The sequence below is a fragment of the Lupinus angustifolius genome, unplaced genomic scaffold, assembly GCF_001865875.1.
Source record: "Lupinus angustifolius cultivar Tanjil unplaced genomic scaffold, LupAngTanjil_v1.0 Scaffold_131_38, whole genome shotgun sequence".
Classification (NCBI taxonomy): domain Eukaryota; kingdom Viridiplantae; phylum Streptophyta; class Magnoliopsida; order Fabales; family Fabaceae; genus Lupinus; species Lupinus angustifolius.
The window spans coordinates 18,754-38,869 of record NW_017725256.1 but is presented as its reverse complement, the minus strand read 5'-3'; the positions used below and the strand labels follow the sequence as shown (position 1 = coordinate 38,869).

The window sequence follows — 20,116 nt, the reverse complement described above, 5'->3', positions numbered from 1 at the left end:
ATAGATTGAGGAAAGATCCTTATCGTGCTCGTATAACTCTTTTATGCATTCCAAACCAAACAATTTTGTTTCCAAAGTAAAAAAATCAAAGCACACCTTCTTGAAAGAGCATCAACCACAACACTGACTTTGCTTTTCTAGTGTTTTACCACATATGAGAATTGTTCAATGAACTCAACCCATTTAGCATGTCTCTTACTCAATTTACCTTGCCCCTTTAGATATTTAAATGATTCATGATCACCATGGATCACAAATTCCTTTTGCAAAAGATAACGCTACCACGTTTGTAGTGCCCTCACCAAGGCATACAACTCCTTATCATAAGTGGAATAATTAAGTGTTGGACCACTTAACTTTTCACTAAAATAAGCAATTGGATGACCTTCCTACATCAAAACAGCTCCAATATCAACATTAGAAGCATCATACTCAATCTCAAAAGATTTAGTAGAGTTTGGTAAAAGAAGTATTGGTGTACTAGTGAGTTTTTCCTTGAGCTTTTTCTTATTTTTAAGCCCAATAGAAGCTTGCTAAACAATGAAAGTTTCTTACTTTAGTCACAGTTTTAGAGGTGGATCAATCCTAGATGGCCTTGATCTTTTCTTGATCAACATGAACCCCATTGGTATTTATAACAAAGCCATGAAAGACCACATGATCAAAATAAAAATGTGCATTTTTCGAAGTTAGCATAAAAATTTTCTTTTCTTAATATAAGTAAAACATCTCTCAAATGTTCATATGATCATCCAAGTTTTTACTATATATTAAGATGTCATCAAAATAGACGACAACAAATTTACCCAAAAATTCCCTCAAAACATGGTTCATTAATCTCATAAAAGTACTAGGAGTATTAATTAAACCAAAAGGCATAACTAACCACTCATATAAACCAAGCTTTTTTTTTAAAGCAGTTTTCTACTCATCCCCTTCTTTTATCCAAATTTGACGATAATCACTTTTTAAATCAAGGCTTTACATGGCTTAATGATCCCAATAAAAGCTGGACAACTTTTGATTCATTCCACACTAATTCCACATGCTCATTCCTTCATGAGACACTTCAAAACGGCTAGGAGCTCCCATAATTCGGTCTTGATGAGCTTCCAACAATTTAGGCAAGCAAAATACACACTTTAAATAGACAAAGAAACACATAAATGCACGACATTCATGTCACACTTCTTTCTTGCCTTAATTATGACAGTTACACTTTGATGGCAAAACTTACCACAAAGTTTATTACAAGATTTTTATTCTTAAATTCAAATACAAAAGAGGCTAAACAAAGTTTAAGCACCCGTGAGAAATCGTAGGCCTATTAATGCCACAACTCCATTCTCATTATCGGCACACCATGATAAGTTAGAGATGCCTTGCCAAGCGCATGTTGATGCACATGCCTAGCCATAGGTGCACCATGTCCAATGTCTGTTGCACACACGCCCAACACCTGTTGCACACGCCCATCACCTAGCAATGTTCCTTCAAGCCATGACCAACATGTTGGTGCTCCTCTTGAATGATGCAATTAATGAACTTAGACTTTTCATGAATTTGATTTGGAATGCCACGAGTTGTCCAAGTGTTTCATGTGTTTTTTTAGTCTTTGCCCTTATCATGGCCCCTCCAATTCCTTGGATGCTTCCGAGATCAACATTGGGCTTACTTGTGTCCATATAAAAAGTGTAAAAATGTAATTAATTTAAACAAAATATGATATAATGTGTAGATAAGTCCGAAAAGTATGAGTCAATACATCTTTATTAATTTTAGTTCATTATAATATAACATAAGAGTGATTTAAAAAATATATCCTTAGAATTATTGATGTATTTTATAACAAACCAAAAATATTGAAAAAGTATTGATTCTTATAATATTTGGATTTTCTCGACAATATAACATATTTTGTTTAACTTAATTACAATCATCACTTATTTTTTGTTTAAAAATCATACTTATTTCTTATGCATATGTAGTTAATATAATGTATGTATATAAATAAAGATGATATGTATAATTTAATCTTAAAATAAATACACCCTCAATAATATAAAGTGTGTAAGTAAAAAATATTTAGATTGATGCAATATTTTCATGTGATTAAGAAAATATGAGGTTTAGAATTTCAAATATACTTTCGTGATAACAATTTTCAAACAATTCATTAATTTTTTTTAATACTGTCAACCATATGTATTTATCTAATGAACTAATCCATTTTAAATATATAATTGATTTATTACCATTCATAACAAATGTTATTTGGATGAATCAAACTATTATTTTTTGATCTTTATAAAAAGTATAGTAAAATCTTACACCAACGAATACCTAATTTAATTTCATACCGCAAGCAAAGGTCGATTTTATCCTCAATACCCATAATGAAAGCAAAAGCCATTCTCTTCCACACGTGTGACCGGAAACACATGTTTCACCACGCACGTTCCAACATTTGTGTCTGTATATTCAGAAATTGACAAGAAAGATATTTCCCTCAACCTCAATCCATCTCTATTTCCCGCTACAAGCTCAATTAGCATTAGTCTCATTACTCCATAGCCTTTCCATTATCACAGTTTCAGTCTCTGAGGCACTTCATCAAACACTTTTAGGGTGATTCTAGTGACACTGAAATGGCATCTTATACTTCCATCTCTCTTTGTCCTTACAGTCTTTGCTTCTGCTCAAAGCCAACTAGGCTTCCCGTTTCTTGTTCCGTTGCTGCTTCTCAGGTCCGAGGTGAGTGAACCACCATTAACCATGCTGTGCTACTTCACATTTGTGCTTGTTACTTGATAATTTTGTTTGGATTTAGTAAAGTTTGATTGAGTAATGTGTATATATCTTGCATGTTCTTCTTCTGCTAGGGAATTTTTAAATTCAGGTTTGGTGTTTGGACCAGGATTTAGGACCTGTTTTTTAAGCTTTAAAAAGTAAAGATTTTAAAATACTTAGATACATATGCCAGATACCTTATCCAAACTCTTCAATTTGACATTAATTTTTTATCAGCATAGAAAGTGGGAGAAATAGGATAGATTGTTGTATTGTTTGACATTAGAGAAAATGTATGTATAAATTTTTGAATGACAAAAATATGCATACACCAAAGAATATTAAAAAAGACTAATTAAAAATTTAAGAATTACAACTTTAAAATTTATTATAAAAATATGTTAATATAATTTTAAACAATGAGTAAGAAAATATAAAAGAAAAATAATAGAGAAAAATGTTTGTAAATAAATAATAATAAAATATAGAGAGTGGTTAAATGAGTTGATTTTGTCATTTCATTATGCTCTCCCTATCTCTTCACATGTGGAGAGAGAATTTTGGTGGGTCTCTTGTATTTTTTATTTCTGTCCTCTCTTACTCTCTTCTCAACCAAACAAAGAGAAAAGTTCACTTTCTCTCTGACTTTTCTTTCCTCAACTTCTTTCACTTTTAAGGCACTTATCTCAAAAAACATAAATTTATTTTTGATGGAAACTTTAAAAGAAGTGAAAAGTTCGAATATAGATGAAACTAAAATGTAAGATATAACATGAGCTGAGTTTGATCACTTGGTATTGTAGTTGCTAACTTGATGAACTTGACCTTGATGTTATGCTTTCCAATGATGATGATCAAGAAGGGCGAGAAAAGTTTTAGGCACTTTAACAATAAAGATAGTTCTTTTGTGATCTTTTCTATAAAGAGATCATGCTGACATTGTACAGTGGTGCCTCATAATATTTTTTGAGGTCCATCATCTACTGTTTATAGTGTTTATAGTTCTGCTTGTTTCATGTAGGTACTGATGGATCTAATTCTAAAGTACCCCGCAAAAGAACAAGAAAAATAGAAGGTCCTCGAAAAAGCATGGAAGACTCTGTTCAACGCAAGATGGAGCAATTTTATGAAGGATCAGATGGGCCACCCCTCCGTGTTCTTCCTATTGGGGGGTTGGGTGAAATTGGAATGAATTGCATGCTTGTTGGTAACCATGACCGCTATATCCTCATTGATGCTGGTGTCATGTTTCCAGAGTAGGTCTTATAGCTCCAAATTCCCCCTTTCTCCCTTCTAAGCAGTTACCTGTCAATCTGTCGTACTTAGCCTAATGAATTAGCATGAAGCCCTGAACTGTTATTGAGGCAATTTCCCATGAACGACTTTATTATAGATTAAAACTTACTAAAGTTGACATTGCATCCTAAGTTTAAGACCATATAATATTTTCTATGTGAATAGCACATTTGAAGTTTTAAAACTCTAAATGCACTGAAGTTACTATTATCCATTTGCTGCTGGAAAATTGTTGTTTGCTATGCTTTCCTTTATTATATATCCGATCTTGATTAACACACGATACACATATTTCAGCTATGATGAACTTGGAGTTCAAAAGATCATACCTGATACAACATTTATAAGAAAATGGAGCCACAAAATTGAAGCCCTTATTATAACACATGGTCACGAAGACCATATTGGTGCTTTACCCTGGGTAATGCTTCCTTCTCCGTGAAACTTATTGTTTGACTTGTGAATGACAAAAATCTACTTTTGTTAATGCTACCAGTTCTTTTTATCATATGCCATTAAATCTGTCTGAAATTATTTAAATGGGATATAATGCTCATGTTTGATGCACTGTAACATAATACATCAAGACTGAACTTAAAGAAGCACTCAAAGTTTGGTGAGGCAATCCATCTTTGGATCTTTTAATGCTATGACAATGTAATGGTAATGGGCTTTGAGGAAGATTTGAAATCACAGACACCCAAATATGTTAATTCTCTAATTGGTAGCTTTTGTAGCGGAGTATATGTTGAGGGCTCATGTGTATATTTTTTTGGCTGATTCTGGTGCACTCTTTTGTATAACTTTGACATATGTCGAATGTAATGGTTGGGCGTATTCCTTGGTTCCTTTTGTTATTTATTGCTGTTTTCCTTCCTTGGGACTAGACTACTATGTATTTTCGAAGTATTGCCACTGGCAGACTTGGCTGCTGTTGTTGTTTGTATCACTTGCGGACTTGGCAAGTCGTGGGACGATGTATCTGTTTTGTTATATTATTGCAAGTCCCTTTAAACAATCAATAGTATCTCCATCTCGATTTGAGGAGGCTGATTTGTCAAGATATACTTAATTAATTATTCTTGACGGTAGAGATGTAAAATTATTGAAATATTGATATACTTTAATTAGTTTGGTGTCATTGGTGAACAATGGGTTTGCCCCATGGATTTACAGCAGTTTGAGTATTTCTTTTAGGGGGTTTATATCTAGGAAAGATTCTAAAAACCTTTGGCAATGCACCCACTTACAGTTCTTTGATGCATTTGGTTGGAAAGGAATGCTAGAACCTTTACAAGGGATTGGTTGTCTTTTGAGTTCATTTGGGAAAGAGTAGTTTTTCTTGCTTCTTTGTGTTGTTTTGCTCACAGCCCTTTTAGGGGTGGTGTCTCTGATAAACCTGCAGAGAAATTTGCAGCTCTTTTGCATGTTTCATGTTGATAGATTTTTGTTTTCTCCTTGTATATTCGGGTTGCGGTTTTTCTTTGTCTTCAGAATTTTGTATCCTCTCGATTTTGGACTTTTCTCTTCTCTCTTAATGAATTCTTTTATATATAAAAACTAAAAATAAAAAGATATAGGTTACTGTAGAGGTCTAACTTAGTATTACGAGTAAGAAAATGATTGATCACAAAATAATATCTGCAACACTTATGTAGTAAACTAAATTGATGTGCTGCCTTTAGAGTTGAAATTAGGTTTGTTTTGGGAGGATCCTATTTTGCTTTGTTGTGGTGTTATTGCTTAGACATATTGATTAAGTCTTCAACCAGCCATGCTTATAAATCTTCTGCAGAATGGGATTGCTTCAGTTCTCCACACACACACACACACAGAGATATATTATATTATGTGTGTGTGTATAACGGGTTGTTCTTTTACATCAAAGTATTTTTTCTCTCACTTCATGCCATCAAAGACTCTATTTCCCCTCTTACATTTATTTTAATTGATTACCATTAACTATGTATTTGTTCTTTCTTTATATATACTCTTATCATAACTTTCTTTTGGTTCATTAGGTCATCCCTGCATTGGATTCCAATACACCAATTTTTGCATCTTCCTTTACTATGGAGGTAGTTGGCATGGAGATTTCTTTATGAATGCTATTTGTCAAATGCTCACCCGCCTTGTGTGTCAACATTAATGTTCCATAGGAAGTGAACGAAGTTATAGTGTCAACATATCTTGAAGTTGACAAACTAACTCTTGAATTCTTCATTTTGTGTCACTGTATTGATATCTATTATCATTTAAAATTTGTGGCACAATTTTTTCATCAAAGTCTTGGCATTGCTTATTTTGTTCATTGCAGTCCAAATAAGGTGGAAAATTTCGTTTTGACAGCTTATAAAAAAACGTCTGAAGGAGCATGGTATTTTTATTCCATCTAGACTGAAAACATTTAGAACAAGGAAGAAGTTTACGGCTGGCCCATTTGAGATAGAACCTATCAGGGTGACCCATTCTATTCCTGATTGTTGTGGATTAGTTCTTCGCTGCTCTGATGGTACTATTCTTCACACTGGGGACTGGAAGGTCAGAATTTCATTTTTTATTTCTAAGTGCATTGTCACTTTCATTGACCTTGCATCTTCTATTGCTGAAGAAGTTGATTCAATAGATTGATGAGACACCACTAGATGGGAATGTTTTTGATCGTGAAGCTTTGGAGGAACTCTCTAAAGAAGGAGTAACATTGGTATGTCACTTGGATCTCTGACACTTATTCTAGGTCTTTGATAATTTATCTAAAGTTTATTCATTGGATTTAACATAAGGAAGAGGTATACTTGATGCAATTTAAATACCGTGAGAGATTCATAGGTTAGTGATGAACAGTCTCCTTGATATGTATATATTTAATTTTGGTTGTATTCTGTGAGTGGTGTATTATTTAACTAGTTCATATTAACGTAGATATGGCTTTCATGGCTAGCCATATCCTCATGGACTTCTTGAAAGATGTCACTTTCCATTTTTCAAAAGTTCAAGTTGTATTATTTTTTGTTGTCAATATACATTTTTAATTTTAATCTCTACTTTTGTTAGTGCATATCCTCTTCAGTATGCCTTTCCCCCTTCTCATTATCTGTAGAAAGAAAATTTTCAGTTCTTTTCTTCTGCTCATAAGGTTAGTCTTAGATGCATGAGACACATGTTCAAAATTTAACATTATCGTATATATATTTTTATAAAATAAAAAAGACATTAAAATATATCATTTGCTTAGTGGGAAAGGCTTTGTTGTTGTTATTGTTATCGGTGCTGTATGTATGTTTTCCCTCTGTGTTCTTAAATGTTGACAAAAGAGAGAAGCAAACTTTGCTTTGGGCCTTACTTTTCAGATGATGAGTGATTCGACAAATATACTTTCACCTGGAAGGACAACCAGTGAATCTGTTGTGGCAGAAGCATTATTGAGGCATATTTCTGCTTCTAAAGGAAGGGTTATAACAACCCAATTTGCATCAAATATACATCGGCTTGGAAGTGTGAAAGCTGCTGCTGATTTAACTGGCAGAAAGTTGGTAATGTTATCTTCTCACTGGCTAACACTATGGTTCAATTTAGAATCGTTTTCTTGTTTAAAATGCAAATAATGATTATTGTTTAGTGATTGTAGTTTTATGAATATAATATCAGGTTTTTGTTGGCATGTCTTTAAGAACATATTTAGAAGCAGCTTGGAAGGATGGAAAGGCTCCCATTGATCCATCCACTCTGGTAATAAACATTTGGAGACTTTATTCCAGCATTTTGCCTAATTTGTTGTACATGGTGGCTGGACTTCTTTCTTTACATTATATATTTGCAGTTTTTGACAGTTTATATATAGTTCAGTGCTAAGAGATTGGCAGCTGGACATTAGAGAAATCTAGTGCTGATCAGCTTGTTTTATTTACTAGGTTGTTATTAGAGGAATTCAGTACGAATAGGCAAATCACATATATGATTTCCTATTTATTTTATGGGGTTAGTCAGATCAAGTACTGGACAGCTTGATTTATTAATTTGGTTGTCAGAGGAAATTCATTACAACTTACAAGTAGATAAATCTACCATGATGAACTTTACCTGTTTATTTTAACATGGTAGCCCCTTCTCTTGCCTTTCCTCAGCACCTTTTACTATGATTTTAAGAGGTTTTATATGATCCTTCACATACAGTATTTTTGTCTTCTCTGTGACCTGGTTAACTTTCTTTCCTTAATGAGCATTCAAAAGTCATCTTTCAACATGATGCTCTTTGGACTTGCAGCTCAAGCTAGATTTAGGCATATGCTTTCCAAACTAGTAAACTTTCATGTTAGATGGTGATGGTGTAATACAAGTCATCATAAACAGAGAAGAACAGAGAGAAATGAAATGAAAATGAAGGAGAGAGAACTAGAGAGAAGAGAGTATTGAACTGCCCACTCTGAATTTTATTTATGATTATGATTGTCAGTTACAACATAAGAAGCACACCACCATCTATAGGTGGTGCCCTAGCTTCTTAATCAAGCTATTAGTTAGCTTAACAAACTAACTCACTACACTAACATAACATAATTACTGAAATTACACTTTAGCCCTAATGTGTAATATTCATAAATAGTATTATTCTCGGGCCTTGTTTACCAACCTGAACTATTGCGACAACCCGTGCTCCAATAATTATTTAGATAATCACTGCTTTGATTTGTTATCGTTTGCACCATGTGTTTCTAAATTTGTAATAACACCTATTCGTCTTTATCTTGTATTGTAACAGTGTTTGAAAGTCTCGTGCTGTCATGTCTGTTGCCCTGCTTTTCATTATTTCTAATTTTACATAGGTGAAAGCTGAGGATATTGATGCTTATGCTCCAAAGGATCTGCTAATTGTAACAACAGGATCTCAAGTAAGTTGCTTTCGAGATCCTTAGAGGCTGCCCACTCCCATGAATTACAAACATTGGACAAGTATAATGCATATGACCAAATATGTGCTATTATTGTGTCAGGCAGAGCCACGTGCCGCCTTAAATCTTGCATCCTACGGAAGTAGCCATGCTTTCAAATTATCTAAGGAAGATGTTGTTCTGTATTCAGCTAAGGTATGATAGAACACTGTATTAGGTGTTTGCCTTTTACTTTATCTAAAGGCTAAAGCATGTCTAGTATAACTAATTGAACTTGTTGCTAAGGGACTGATAATAGTATATGAATTTACCATATACTATTTTTACTTTCAACCTGTTCCAGTGAGTGGATTTTTCTGCATGACCTTGTGTTTATTTCTGGATTTGTTCTATGAAAAATGTTTCCTATTTTATTTACTACATATCAGTTTGTGCTGTCTAATTTGTTCTCTGCTTCAAAATCGCACGGCTAGGTTATCCCTGGAAATGAGTCTCGCGTAATGCAAATGCTAAACCGCATATCGGAGATAGGATCAACAATAGTTATGGGAAAAAATGAAGGTCTGCACACATCTGGTCATGCATATCGTGGAGAATTGGTAAGTTATTTTTTATTACATGCCAATGTTTCTCTGTTTCTTTCTTATTCATTTATCATTTTTTAATTTTTCATTTCTTGTCTGTTCAATGCCTTTGCAAGATATACAGCAGTTGTCAAATAATTATTACTGTACTACTTATTAACCAATTAGAGTTAAAAAATATCGTTGGCTTTTGATCTTGAAAGTAAGTGGACATGGTTACATCCTAGTTTTTATATTCAGAAGTATTTGATGTTCCCGTTATATTTAGGGAAAGAAAAATTAGGTTACATGATGATAGGGACAAATCTGTAATTTCTTAATAGTTTAGGAAAGATAGTTATATTAGTTATGCTATAAATAAAAGAATTCAAAAGTTAGTTAAAACAGATTTCCATTTTTAGAAAGTTGTAAAACTTCTCTTCTTTCTCTCTTCAAAACTGAAATTCTTGTAATTCTTGATCATTGATAACAAAATTATTCGAATTCCTTTCTTTTCCATAGGAATTCCTACCCTTATTCCACTGAATTCATCGTTTTCTTATTTGAATTCCTTGAATTCCATAAACACTCATAACAATTGGTATCTAGAGCTTCTTTTTTATGGGAAAGGATGGCAGAATCCACATGTACGCAGGCTGCAACAAGGGAAATTGAGGAACGGTTGTAGATGCGAATTTTAGAAAAACTTGAGTTGCGCATGACAGAGTTGATGAGTTATCTGCAGAAATCCATGACTGGATCTCTCAAACAATCAGTCGAGGAGTTACTCCGGCAGAACACATCAGAAGGTTCTTCCTTGTCGAATAAATCAAGCCTTGGAGGTTGAGATCACCACCATAACACAGGTGAATGTAATAATCCCTATCCATATGCATGTCAGACATAGTTATCTAGGATAAAATTTCCTAGATTTAATGGGACCAATGTGAAGGAGTGGCTGTACCAATGTGAAACATACTTCATGGTGAATAACACCCCTGAAGATTTTAAGGTGAAGTTTGCAATTATGCATTTTGAGGGAAAGGCTCTGAAGTGGCATCATGCATATGTGAGGTCTATGTGGGTTAATTCTTTGCCTACCTGGGGGAATATGTGAAGACATTGCTTGAAAGATTTGAGGAGGTTTGTGATGATCCTATGACTGAGTTGATAAAATTGAGACAAAAGGGGACAATTGCTGAGTATCATGAGGAGTTTGATGCTGTTATTATTAGGCTGCATTTATTAGAAGATTACATATTGAGTTGTTTCTTGGGAGGGTTGAAGAATGATGTGCAGATGATGGTGAGATTGTTTCAACCCCAACGTAAGAAAGGCATTTACCTTAACCAAGCTCTATGAAGCTGCTAGTCCTAGTATCCATAGCAGTGGCAGGGTCAAAAACTTTGCCAACAACAATATGAGAGGAAGGCCTTTGATCAATTCTAAACCTGACTTAAAGAAATGAAAATAATCTTATTCCTTGTCATCTAAACAACAGTAAGTAATTAAAATTTATAGGCCAAGACTAATCCTAATTAAGGAAATAAATAATTTGGACATATCTCCTGATTAATACTATAGTATGTACAAATCTCCTAATTAATACTATAAATAAAAAACAGATTTTTTAATGATAACAAGAATCTCCCCATATTACAACACTCCCCCTCAAGCTGGTAAATGGATATCTATCATTCCCTGCTTAGAAGTAAGATCTCAAAATCGCTCTAAGGGAAGTCCCTTCGTGAACACATCTGCCAACTGAAGTCCTGAAAGAATATATTGTGTAAAAATAAGACACTATCCAACTTTTCTGTAATAAAGTGTCGGTCTATTTCTATGTGCTTTGTTTTATCGTGTTGGACTGGATTGTGAACAATACTAATTATAAATTTATTATCACAAAAAAGTCTCATAGGAGACTCGCGCTTTATTTTTAAATCATATAGTATGATCTTCATCCATAACAATTCACAAATCCTTTGAGCCAGTGCTATGAATTTTGCCTCTGCATTTGATCTTGCAACTACATTTTGCTCTTACTCCTCCATGTCACTAAATTTCCACTGATGGACCTTCTATCAACCATTGATCCTACATAATCTGCATCTATATAAACTTCTATAGACAAATGCTCCCCTTTCTTGAATAGTAGTCGAGGTAAGGACTCTAATAGATTCAATAGTTGAAATAAAACTCTGATGCAACATAGACAAATTTTTAGTAGACACAAATTGTGATATGGGGTACTTGGTACATGATCGTTTTCCTTTTCTTAAGGCAATAGGTAAATCATCAACAATAGGCTCATTAGAATTAGGAGACTGATTAAAATTAGGATGCTCATTACTTACCTCAAGTGAAGACGATTGAACTTGCTGTTGCTGTTAGACCGGAATAGGTTTACTTCTCCGTTGGTACTTTTTCTTGTATCTGTCCTCATTATTCTGCACTTGTATTATTATTGGTTCAGGATTCTGCACTGGTATTATGTCATCTGTGGTAGAAGGTTCCTTCTGAATTAGGGGGAGAGAGAGAAAGGCATCAAGAGACTCAAGAGACTCAAGAGAAAAAACTGGTCATAAACTGGACGAGATTATCATTGGATAAAACCCGAGATGGTAACCTATTGATTAAATAAGCAGCAGTTAAGACAACTTTCCCCAAATAAAACTTAGGAACACTCATTTGAAAGAGTAATGCTCTGGTGATTTCAAGAAGATGATGATTTTTTATTTCAGCTACCCCATTTTGTTGTGGTGTGTTGACACATGTTAACTCATGAACATGTTCTCTAGTCTTGATTCATAGGTCAATAGAACGGATTCAAGATTGTGAGTCGATGGATGATAAATTTGACTCAATGGAAGTTATGATTGACTAATATTCTTCATTTAAACCATCCAGTATGTAGGCGATGTGTTCCGAATTGGAAATAGGTGTTTTGATGAAGATTAATACATCGACTAATCCTTTGATTTTAGTGAAATACTCTGAAACGGAACACGAACCTTGCGAGATAGAGCGAAGTTGAGATCATAACTGTCTGCTTTGTGCTTTAGTTTGAGAATTGCAGTAGGAGTCAAGCTCCTCCCACAGCTGCCACGAATGTACACAACCAACCACACGAGGTTGCAAGCTTTTAAAAAGTGAGTTTAGAATCCTTAAGAACACTGATTGATCAATTTCTTCCCAACGGAGATAGGCTGGATTTACTCGGTAGATGAGACGATCATCGTCGTTGAGAAATTGATACGGAATTTCAGTTCCTAACACAAATCGATTTGCACAATTTGATGTTAGGGTTGCAAGCATGAAATGCCTCCAAACCAAATAATTTTTCTCTGTTAGTTTCATCGAAGGAATCAGAAGAACAAGAGGTGAAGAAATCGCCTGAATCGGTGAAACAGTGGAGCGAGAAAGCGGAGGAGAAGGACGGGTCCAAATGTTGATGGTGGTAGCCATGACATGATACCATGTAAAAAGAGAAAAACAAAATGGTGAAGGAAGAGAGAGAATGGAAAATGTAACTGAATGTTGAGAATTTGTTATTATTAAAAGTGTGTTTACAAGAGAGTAAAGTGTTGCTTATATAGTAGCCGGAAAGCATAGACTAAAAGTGCCAACTCATAGCTTTGGCACGACTAACACAGTTACAACAAATTAACTGAATTGCTAAACTATTACAATACTCTAATAATTACAGCATTTACTTATCCCTGATCATGTTTGGCAACATATTACCATGGACTTTATTGAGGGCTTACCTAATTCCAATTGGAAACAAGTCATTTTTGTGGTGGTAGACATATTAAGTAAGGTTGCTCACTTTATCTAACTTGCTCATCCATACACTGCCAATGTTGTAGCTGAAGCTGTCATCGATAATGTCTTTAAGCTCCATGGGTTTCCAGATTCAATCACAAGTGACAGAGATTCAGTGTTTATTAGTAAATTTTGGCAAGATCTCATGGCCTTTCAAGGTGTCCAATTCCAACTTTCTACCTCCTATCACCCTCAGACAGATGGTCAATCTGAAGTAGTGAATAGATGTTTGGAAACTTACCTCAGATGTATGTGTGCAGACACTCCATAATAATGGTTAAGGTGGCTGCCATTAACTGAATGATGGTACAATATTACTTTCCAACCTCTATACAGGCTACTCCATTTGAGGTGGTTTATGGTCAACCTCCCCTAGCATACCTGTCTTATTTACCTGGGGAATCAAAGGTCCAGTTGGTGGATAGGAGTTTGGCTAAAAGAAAGGAGATGTTGAAGGTGCTTAAATTCCATCTTAGGAGAGCTCAGGATAGAATGAAGCAATTGACGGATAAACATAGGAGTAATATGCAGTTTAATGAAGGAGACTTGGTTTATATCAAGTTGCACTCTTACAAGCAAGTTTCAGTTGCAGCAAGGTTGAATGAGAAGCTTGCTCCAAAATATTTTGGTCCCTTTCCAATCCTCAGTAAGGTGGGAACAGTAGCTTACAAGGTGCAACTTCCAGAACATGCTCAGATACACAATGTCTTCCATGTATCTCAGGTAAAGCAACATGTGGGACAAGCTATTACTTCTACAACTATTCCTTTGGGTGCAAGTGAATGACCTGTTGACAAGGAGCCTGAGCTTATCCTTGATAAAATCACTATCAAACGCAAGGGACAAGCAATAACCAAGGTCTTGGTCAAGTGGAAACATCAATTGATTGAAGATGCTTCGTGGGAATTCTACTATGATCTATGCAAGAGGTTTCCAAATTTTCATTCTTGAGGACAAGAATGTTTTTAAGTGGTGGGCAATTTTAGGGACAGATCTGTAATTTCTTAATAGTTTAGGAAAGGTGGTTATATTAGTTAGGCTATAAATGGTAGAATTCAAAAGTTAGTTAATATAAATTTCCATTTTTATAAAGTTGTAAAACTTCTCTTCTTTCTCTCTTCAAAACTGAAATTCTTGTAATTCTTGATCATTGATAACAAGATTGTTCGAATTCCTTTCTTTTCCATAGGAATTCTTACCCTTATTCCATTGAATTCATCATTTTCTTATTCAAATTCCTTGAATTCCATAAAGACTCATAACACATGAATATCCAGATAGTGAGATTTCACATGGAGTATTGGGATCTTTCAAGCTAGTTATTTTGTTTTGATGCTTTCTGTCTTTATAATGGCATGTTGTTTTGATGCTTACAGTACTACTTATTAACCAATTAGAGTTAGAAAATATGGTTGGCTGGACATGGTTACATCCTAGTTTTTACATTCAAAAGTATTTGATGTTCCCGTTATATTCAGGGAAAGAAAAATTAGGTTACATGAATATCCAGATCGTGAGATTTCACATGGAGTATCAGGACCTTTCAAGCTAGTTACTTTGTTTTGACGCTTTTTGTCTTTATAATGGCATGTTGTTGAAGAGGAAAACGATATATAATTCTGCAGGAGGAAGTACTTAGAATAGTGAAGCCACAACATTTTCTTCCCATACATGGAGAACTAGTGTTCTTGAAGGAGCATGAATTACTTGGAAAATCAACTGGCATTCGACACACTGCTGTGAGTTATTTCCTCTTTTATAAGATTTCATGGAGAAAGGACTAGTTAGTGGATTATAAGAATGAAATTTGTATTAACACGTCATACAAATTATTACATATTATGTTGGAAGGAGCTAATGAGATGTATGGACCAGGTTATTAAGAATGGAGAGATGCTTGGTGTTTCAAACTTGAGAAATAGAAGAGTCCTTTCAAATGGTTTCATTTCCCTTGGAAAAGAGAATTTACAGGTTTGTGGCCCTCAAAGGATTTTGCTTGCCTCTTTTTAAAATGGATTTAATTGTGATGCACTGTTGTGTAAACGTTGTTTACACTGTCATCCAATGTGTTGCCACGTCATTAATTCTTTTTACTTTCACTAACTATCTCATAAGGCACATATATTGTAATGTATGATTGGTTGGTAGTGTAAAAAACTTTCAACTCTTCAATATTTCTTTTTTCATGCAGTTGAAGTATAGTGATGGCGACAAAGCATTTGGTACATCAAGTGAACTCTGCATTGATGAAAGATTGAGAGTTGCATTAGACGGCATCATTGTGGTTAGGTATATCTTTCAACTTTTAAATTTAGTAAAAGAAGCAGAAAATATTTGGTGACATCCTACCATTAATCTTTTACAGCATGGAAATATTTCGCCCTCAAAATTCAGATAGTTTGGCTGAAAACACCTTAAAAGGGAAGATAAGAATTACCACAAGATGCTTGTGGCTTGACAAAGGGAAGTTGCTGGATGCACTCCATAAAGCTGCTCATGCAGCTCTTTCAAGCTGCCCTGTAAACTGTCCACTGTCTCACATGGAAAGAACTGTGTCTGAGGTGTTGAGGAAGATGGTAAGGAAGTACAGTGGTAAAAGACCAGAAGTTATTGCTATTGCCATTGAAAATCCTGCAGCCGTTCTTGCAGATGAGATAAACACAAAGTTGTCTGGCAAATCCCATGTGGGTCCTGGTATATCAACATTAAGAAAAGTGGTGGATGGAGATGGGAAGGCAAATCAGTCTACCTCAATGCAAATAAGAGGTAACACCAATGAATTTGAGGAGTACATAGAGAATGGTGTAGGTTTGGTTGGCTTTGCTTTTCTGCTTTTATTTGCACTTTATTGAATATGCGATGTCAAGCTTATGTTTGCAAGATTCCATTGGATCTGCTTTCATACAGAGTTGGGTGCTCTTGATCCCCCTCTAGACGACTGTTGCTTGCCTGGCTTAGGGGTGCATGGTGACATCTCTCACCAAGACTGAAGTGTTCTCGTGGTTAATATATATTTTCTTTATTATTGGTATGTGACACTGGTTCTCGCATTCAGTTAGTCAACTGTTTGTGAAACTCAGGCTAGTTTTTTATGTAACCAAGCTGATTATGGTTTCCATCTCAAACCAATCGATTGTTTTCATTTAGTTCTCCAGGTGAGCTTTGGTTGCTTTTAAGTTGGGTTCCTTATGAATTTTGAACTATGGATTAATATGGTTTCATACGCATTTGTTAATAAATGATTACATGAATTATTGTAGGTCAATTAGTTGACAATATGAATGTCTTCAGTTGTCCTTGTTCTTAAATGGACAGGACACGCAGGAGACTGTAAGTTTCTTTATGTAGTAAAATGACATCATAGTGCAATGAACCTCCACGGTATATACATGATGTGACTTTTTTATACTATAGTTGGTGGGTGCAGAGACATACGTGACTCTTAATATAAATATCTAGTGGTGTGATATTTTTTAAGCCTAGATCATTACTGTCTATTCTCACCCTTATCTATTAATTAGTGTAGATGATGGCATTGATGTCGAAGGGAAAAATACCACTACTTCAAGTGGAGCTGAGGGTGATTTATTTGATTCAGAGGATTCAGGTGTATTTTTGAAAACATCCATTGCATCCTCACCATTTGAGAAGTCAAATAAAGCTAGCAATGCTTATGTTACACAAAAGGAGCATGAGTCCAATCCGAAGGAAGATTATTCCGAAAACACTGATGATGCCAAGTCTGAAGAAATGTCTAATTCCGAACCTAAGTCTGAAGAGAAATCTAATTCTGAACTCAAGTATGAAGAGAAGTCTAGTTCTATATCCAAGTCTGAAGAGACATCTAATTCTGAACCCAAGTCTTCAAAATCAGTGAAGAGAAATAAATGGAAACCTGAGGAAGTTAAGAAGGTGATTGGTATGCGTGAGGAATTACATGACAGATTTCAAATCGTTAAGGGAAGGATGGCTCTCTGGGAAGAGATTTCTCAGACATTATTGACTGATGGGATCAGCAGAAGTGCTGGACAGTGCAAATCTCTGTGGACATCTTTGGTACTGAAATATGAGGTTTGTTTATTCTTCCCTTACGCAAGTTCACATCATCATTATCATTATTAAAATGAAAATTGAATAATGATTTCAAGTAACCATTCAAAACTATTGACGGATTGCTTTTTATGTTTAATGGTTAGTTTGGTATAGAATAAAAACATAGGTCAAAAGATCATGGATGGAAGTTTGCAAAAGTTTCACATCCCACTAATCTGCCCAGGCCCAAAGTTTCTTTTGATGGATTTGGGTTTTGGAAATTAGATCTGGTGTGTTCTCGGGTCTTCTTGAGGTTGAGTTTCAGGTTGTCCTAGACTGTCCCAAGAGAAAAAATGTGCCAAAAAAATGTTTCACTTAAATCAAGAGAATAAATGTATACTGACAGTGCAAATGTTTCTACACTGTTAGTATGTCATCCACCAACCATCTCTTAAAAGACATTTGACTTTTAAGTAAAAATTATAAAAATAAATGGTTGACAATATGCCGATAGTGTGATTGTGAGTACACATCCCTTTTTCTATTTATATTGATGTTATTCATTGTTACGTATATACTATTAAACATACTTTAGTTTTAGTTTGGTACCTCTAATCAGTGTCTTAAATTGCGGTTGCGGTCGCGATTGTGGTTGCGGTTACTGCAATCCTGGTCGTCGCGATGCGGATTGCGGCCGTTGTGATGTGAATTATTTTGTGAGTAAAAACATATTTTTCACATCGATGCGGTCTGATGCGGCCCGATACGGTTGCGTTGCGGCCTGATGCGGTCCATGCGGTTGCGATGCGGCATGTTGCGGTCGCATTACTATGATCCGGTATCACACTGCAATTGTGGTGTGATGCGGTTGCGGCGGCCACCGCAACTACAATATTGCGGCCGCATTACGTGATGCGGTCTGCAATTTGATACACTACCTCTAATTATATGATTTGGTTATACATTATGTTTAAATTTGTTTATTAACATATCGGGTTTGTCTTAAGTAACCCCTAATCACTTAGTCAGAATGTTATTAGGAGTTTGTTATTTAGTTAGTTAGGGGCTGAGATAGCTAGAGAAATAGTACATGCTGTGTATAAATAAGAGATGGGTTAGAAATTGAGGGCATCTTGTATGTAGAGAGAAATTGGGCCTTTGGCCATTGGGAGGTGGAGACCCTCAAAATTCTGCAACACTATATTGTAATCTTGTGGAGATTTTCCCTCATAGCAATATAATACTAGAGTTCTATCAGGTTCACCCATTTCTGTCCTAGCCATATCGGTACATGGTGAGCTCGGGTTAAATCGAAGTAGATGTCCCTATCGGAATATCTGGTTGGGTTTAAGCTAGCCATCCCAATCAATCCCATACATATCCATTATCTGATTGTCACTACCCTTTTTTTGTTATTTCTATGAATTTTTGTTTATCCTTTTTTCAGTACTTAATTATCCCTTTATGTCAAAATAACTTTTTTTGTTATTTCTAAAAAAATCCCATAATGTGCACCAATCTACTTTGGATGTTGATGTGGTTTATAATAGTGATTGACCTGTTTTCTCTTGTGTAAGATAGCTACAATTTCAGAAAATAACATTACTTTTAAGCAGGAGCTCAAGAATGAGAAGGGTAGCAAGAAAAGTTGGCAATACTTTGAGGACATGGAAAGGATAATGTCTAATGACGATGCCCGGGCAACAAAATAATTGGAAATGTGGTGGACAAGGTGAGATTATTTTTGGTTGAACCAGAGCTCCATACACTGAAGATTGATAATAAGTCCAGGCATGGTCACTAGGAAGATATAATGTACCAGTTGCAACATGATTATTTATATCATTATGCACTCATGGCATTGACGATCTATAGTTTTCTGAGGGACAAAGGGATAGACAACATAAGGGGATTTTTTTTTATAGTTAAATGTTAGTAGTTTTTTAGTGGGCGAGATTTGAACCCTCAATCTCTTAATAGCTTCTCTCCTTAAAACCCTCCACGGTAAGGGGATTGTGGCATTTATACCAACACCTCACCTCAGATACCCACCCCATCTGATTCCTTTCCTTTGTTAATATATGCATTATAGTTTATTTTCATTACTTTTGTGTTTTTGGAACATTTCATTGTTCATAGTTACGCATGTTGCTGGATGTTGATTTGGAGAGTCAAGTAGAGAAGAAAAGTGGGGATAAAGACTCATAACAAGATATTGGTTAGATGTAATGTTTGTATGATTCAAGATACAAACTCAACTATCTAATTATAATAATGGTAGATTCAGTTGTTTTTGTTCATTGTAGATTCTTAGTTTTCAATAAGGAAACAAATTAGGGAATATAAAGAAAAAACAAGTTCTAAGAGGCGAACAAAGATTTTTTTAAATATCATTAGATGTAGAGACTATTTCTTGTCATTTTTAAACTTATTTTTAAGTTAGCCTTGTTAAGTTTAAAGGTTGTTATAAATTATATTATGTAACTTCACAGAAGAAAATAACAATATAAATAGAACTACTCAAATAACTAAGGGATGCTAAAGACATTGTTGAGATAGTATAGACATGTTGCACGACCCCTTTGGAAGCTCCAATTCAGTGACCTTTTTCTCCATATCAATTTGACCAAAGCCGCCTCTTTAAGACATTCTATGCTAAGTTGAGAGCATATATTCAACCTAATATCGGGTTGTGACAATCATCATCACCATTTCTCC

General features: G+C 34.9%; 1 protein-coding gene across 2 annotated transcripts; it reads left to right on the top strand.

The window, feature by feature from the left end:
* Positions 1-2,453: 2,453 nt before the first annotated feature.
* On the top strand, positions 2,454-19,268 carry LOC109340040 (ribonuclease J-like). Of its 2 annotated transcripts, XM_019577603.1 has the most exons (18): positions 2,454-2,754; positions 3,812-4,046; positions 4,384-4,507; positions 6,108-6,164; positions 6,436-6,627; positions 6,713-6,790; positions 7,437-7,619; positions 7,735-7,815; positions 8,910-8,975; positions 9,078-9,170; positions 9,449-9,574; positions 14,992-15,105; positions 15,242-15,337; positions 15,558-15,655; positions 15,732-16,132; positions 16,893-16,973; positions 17,049-17,437; positions 19,015-19,268. In XM_019577603.1, the coding sequence occupies exons 1-18, from the start codon at positions 2,649-2,651 to the stop codon at positions 19,108-19,110; spliced, it is 2,616 nt and encodes an 871-aa protein (XP_019433148.1). In that variant the 5' UTR covers positions 2,454-2,648; the 3' UTR covers positions 19,111-19,268. The 2 variants fall into 2 exon arrangements, with proteins under 2 accessions (XP_019433148.1, XP_019433147.1); XM_019577602.1 differs by having other exon boundaries at positions 2,455-2,754; positions 16,893-17,437.
* The last annotated feature ends 848 nt before the right edge of the window (positions 19,269-20,116 follow it).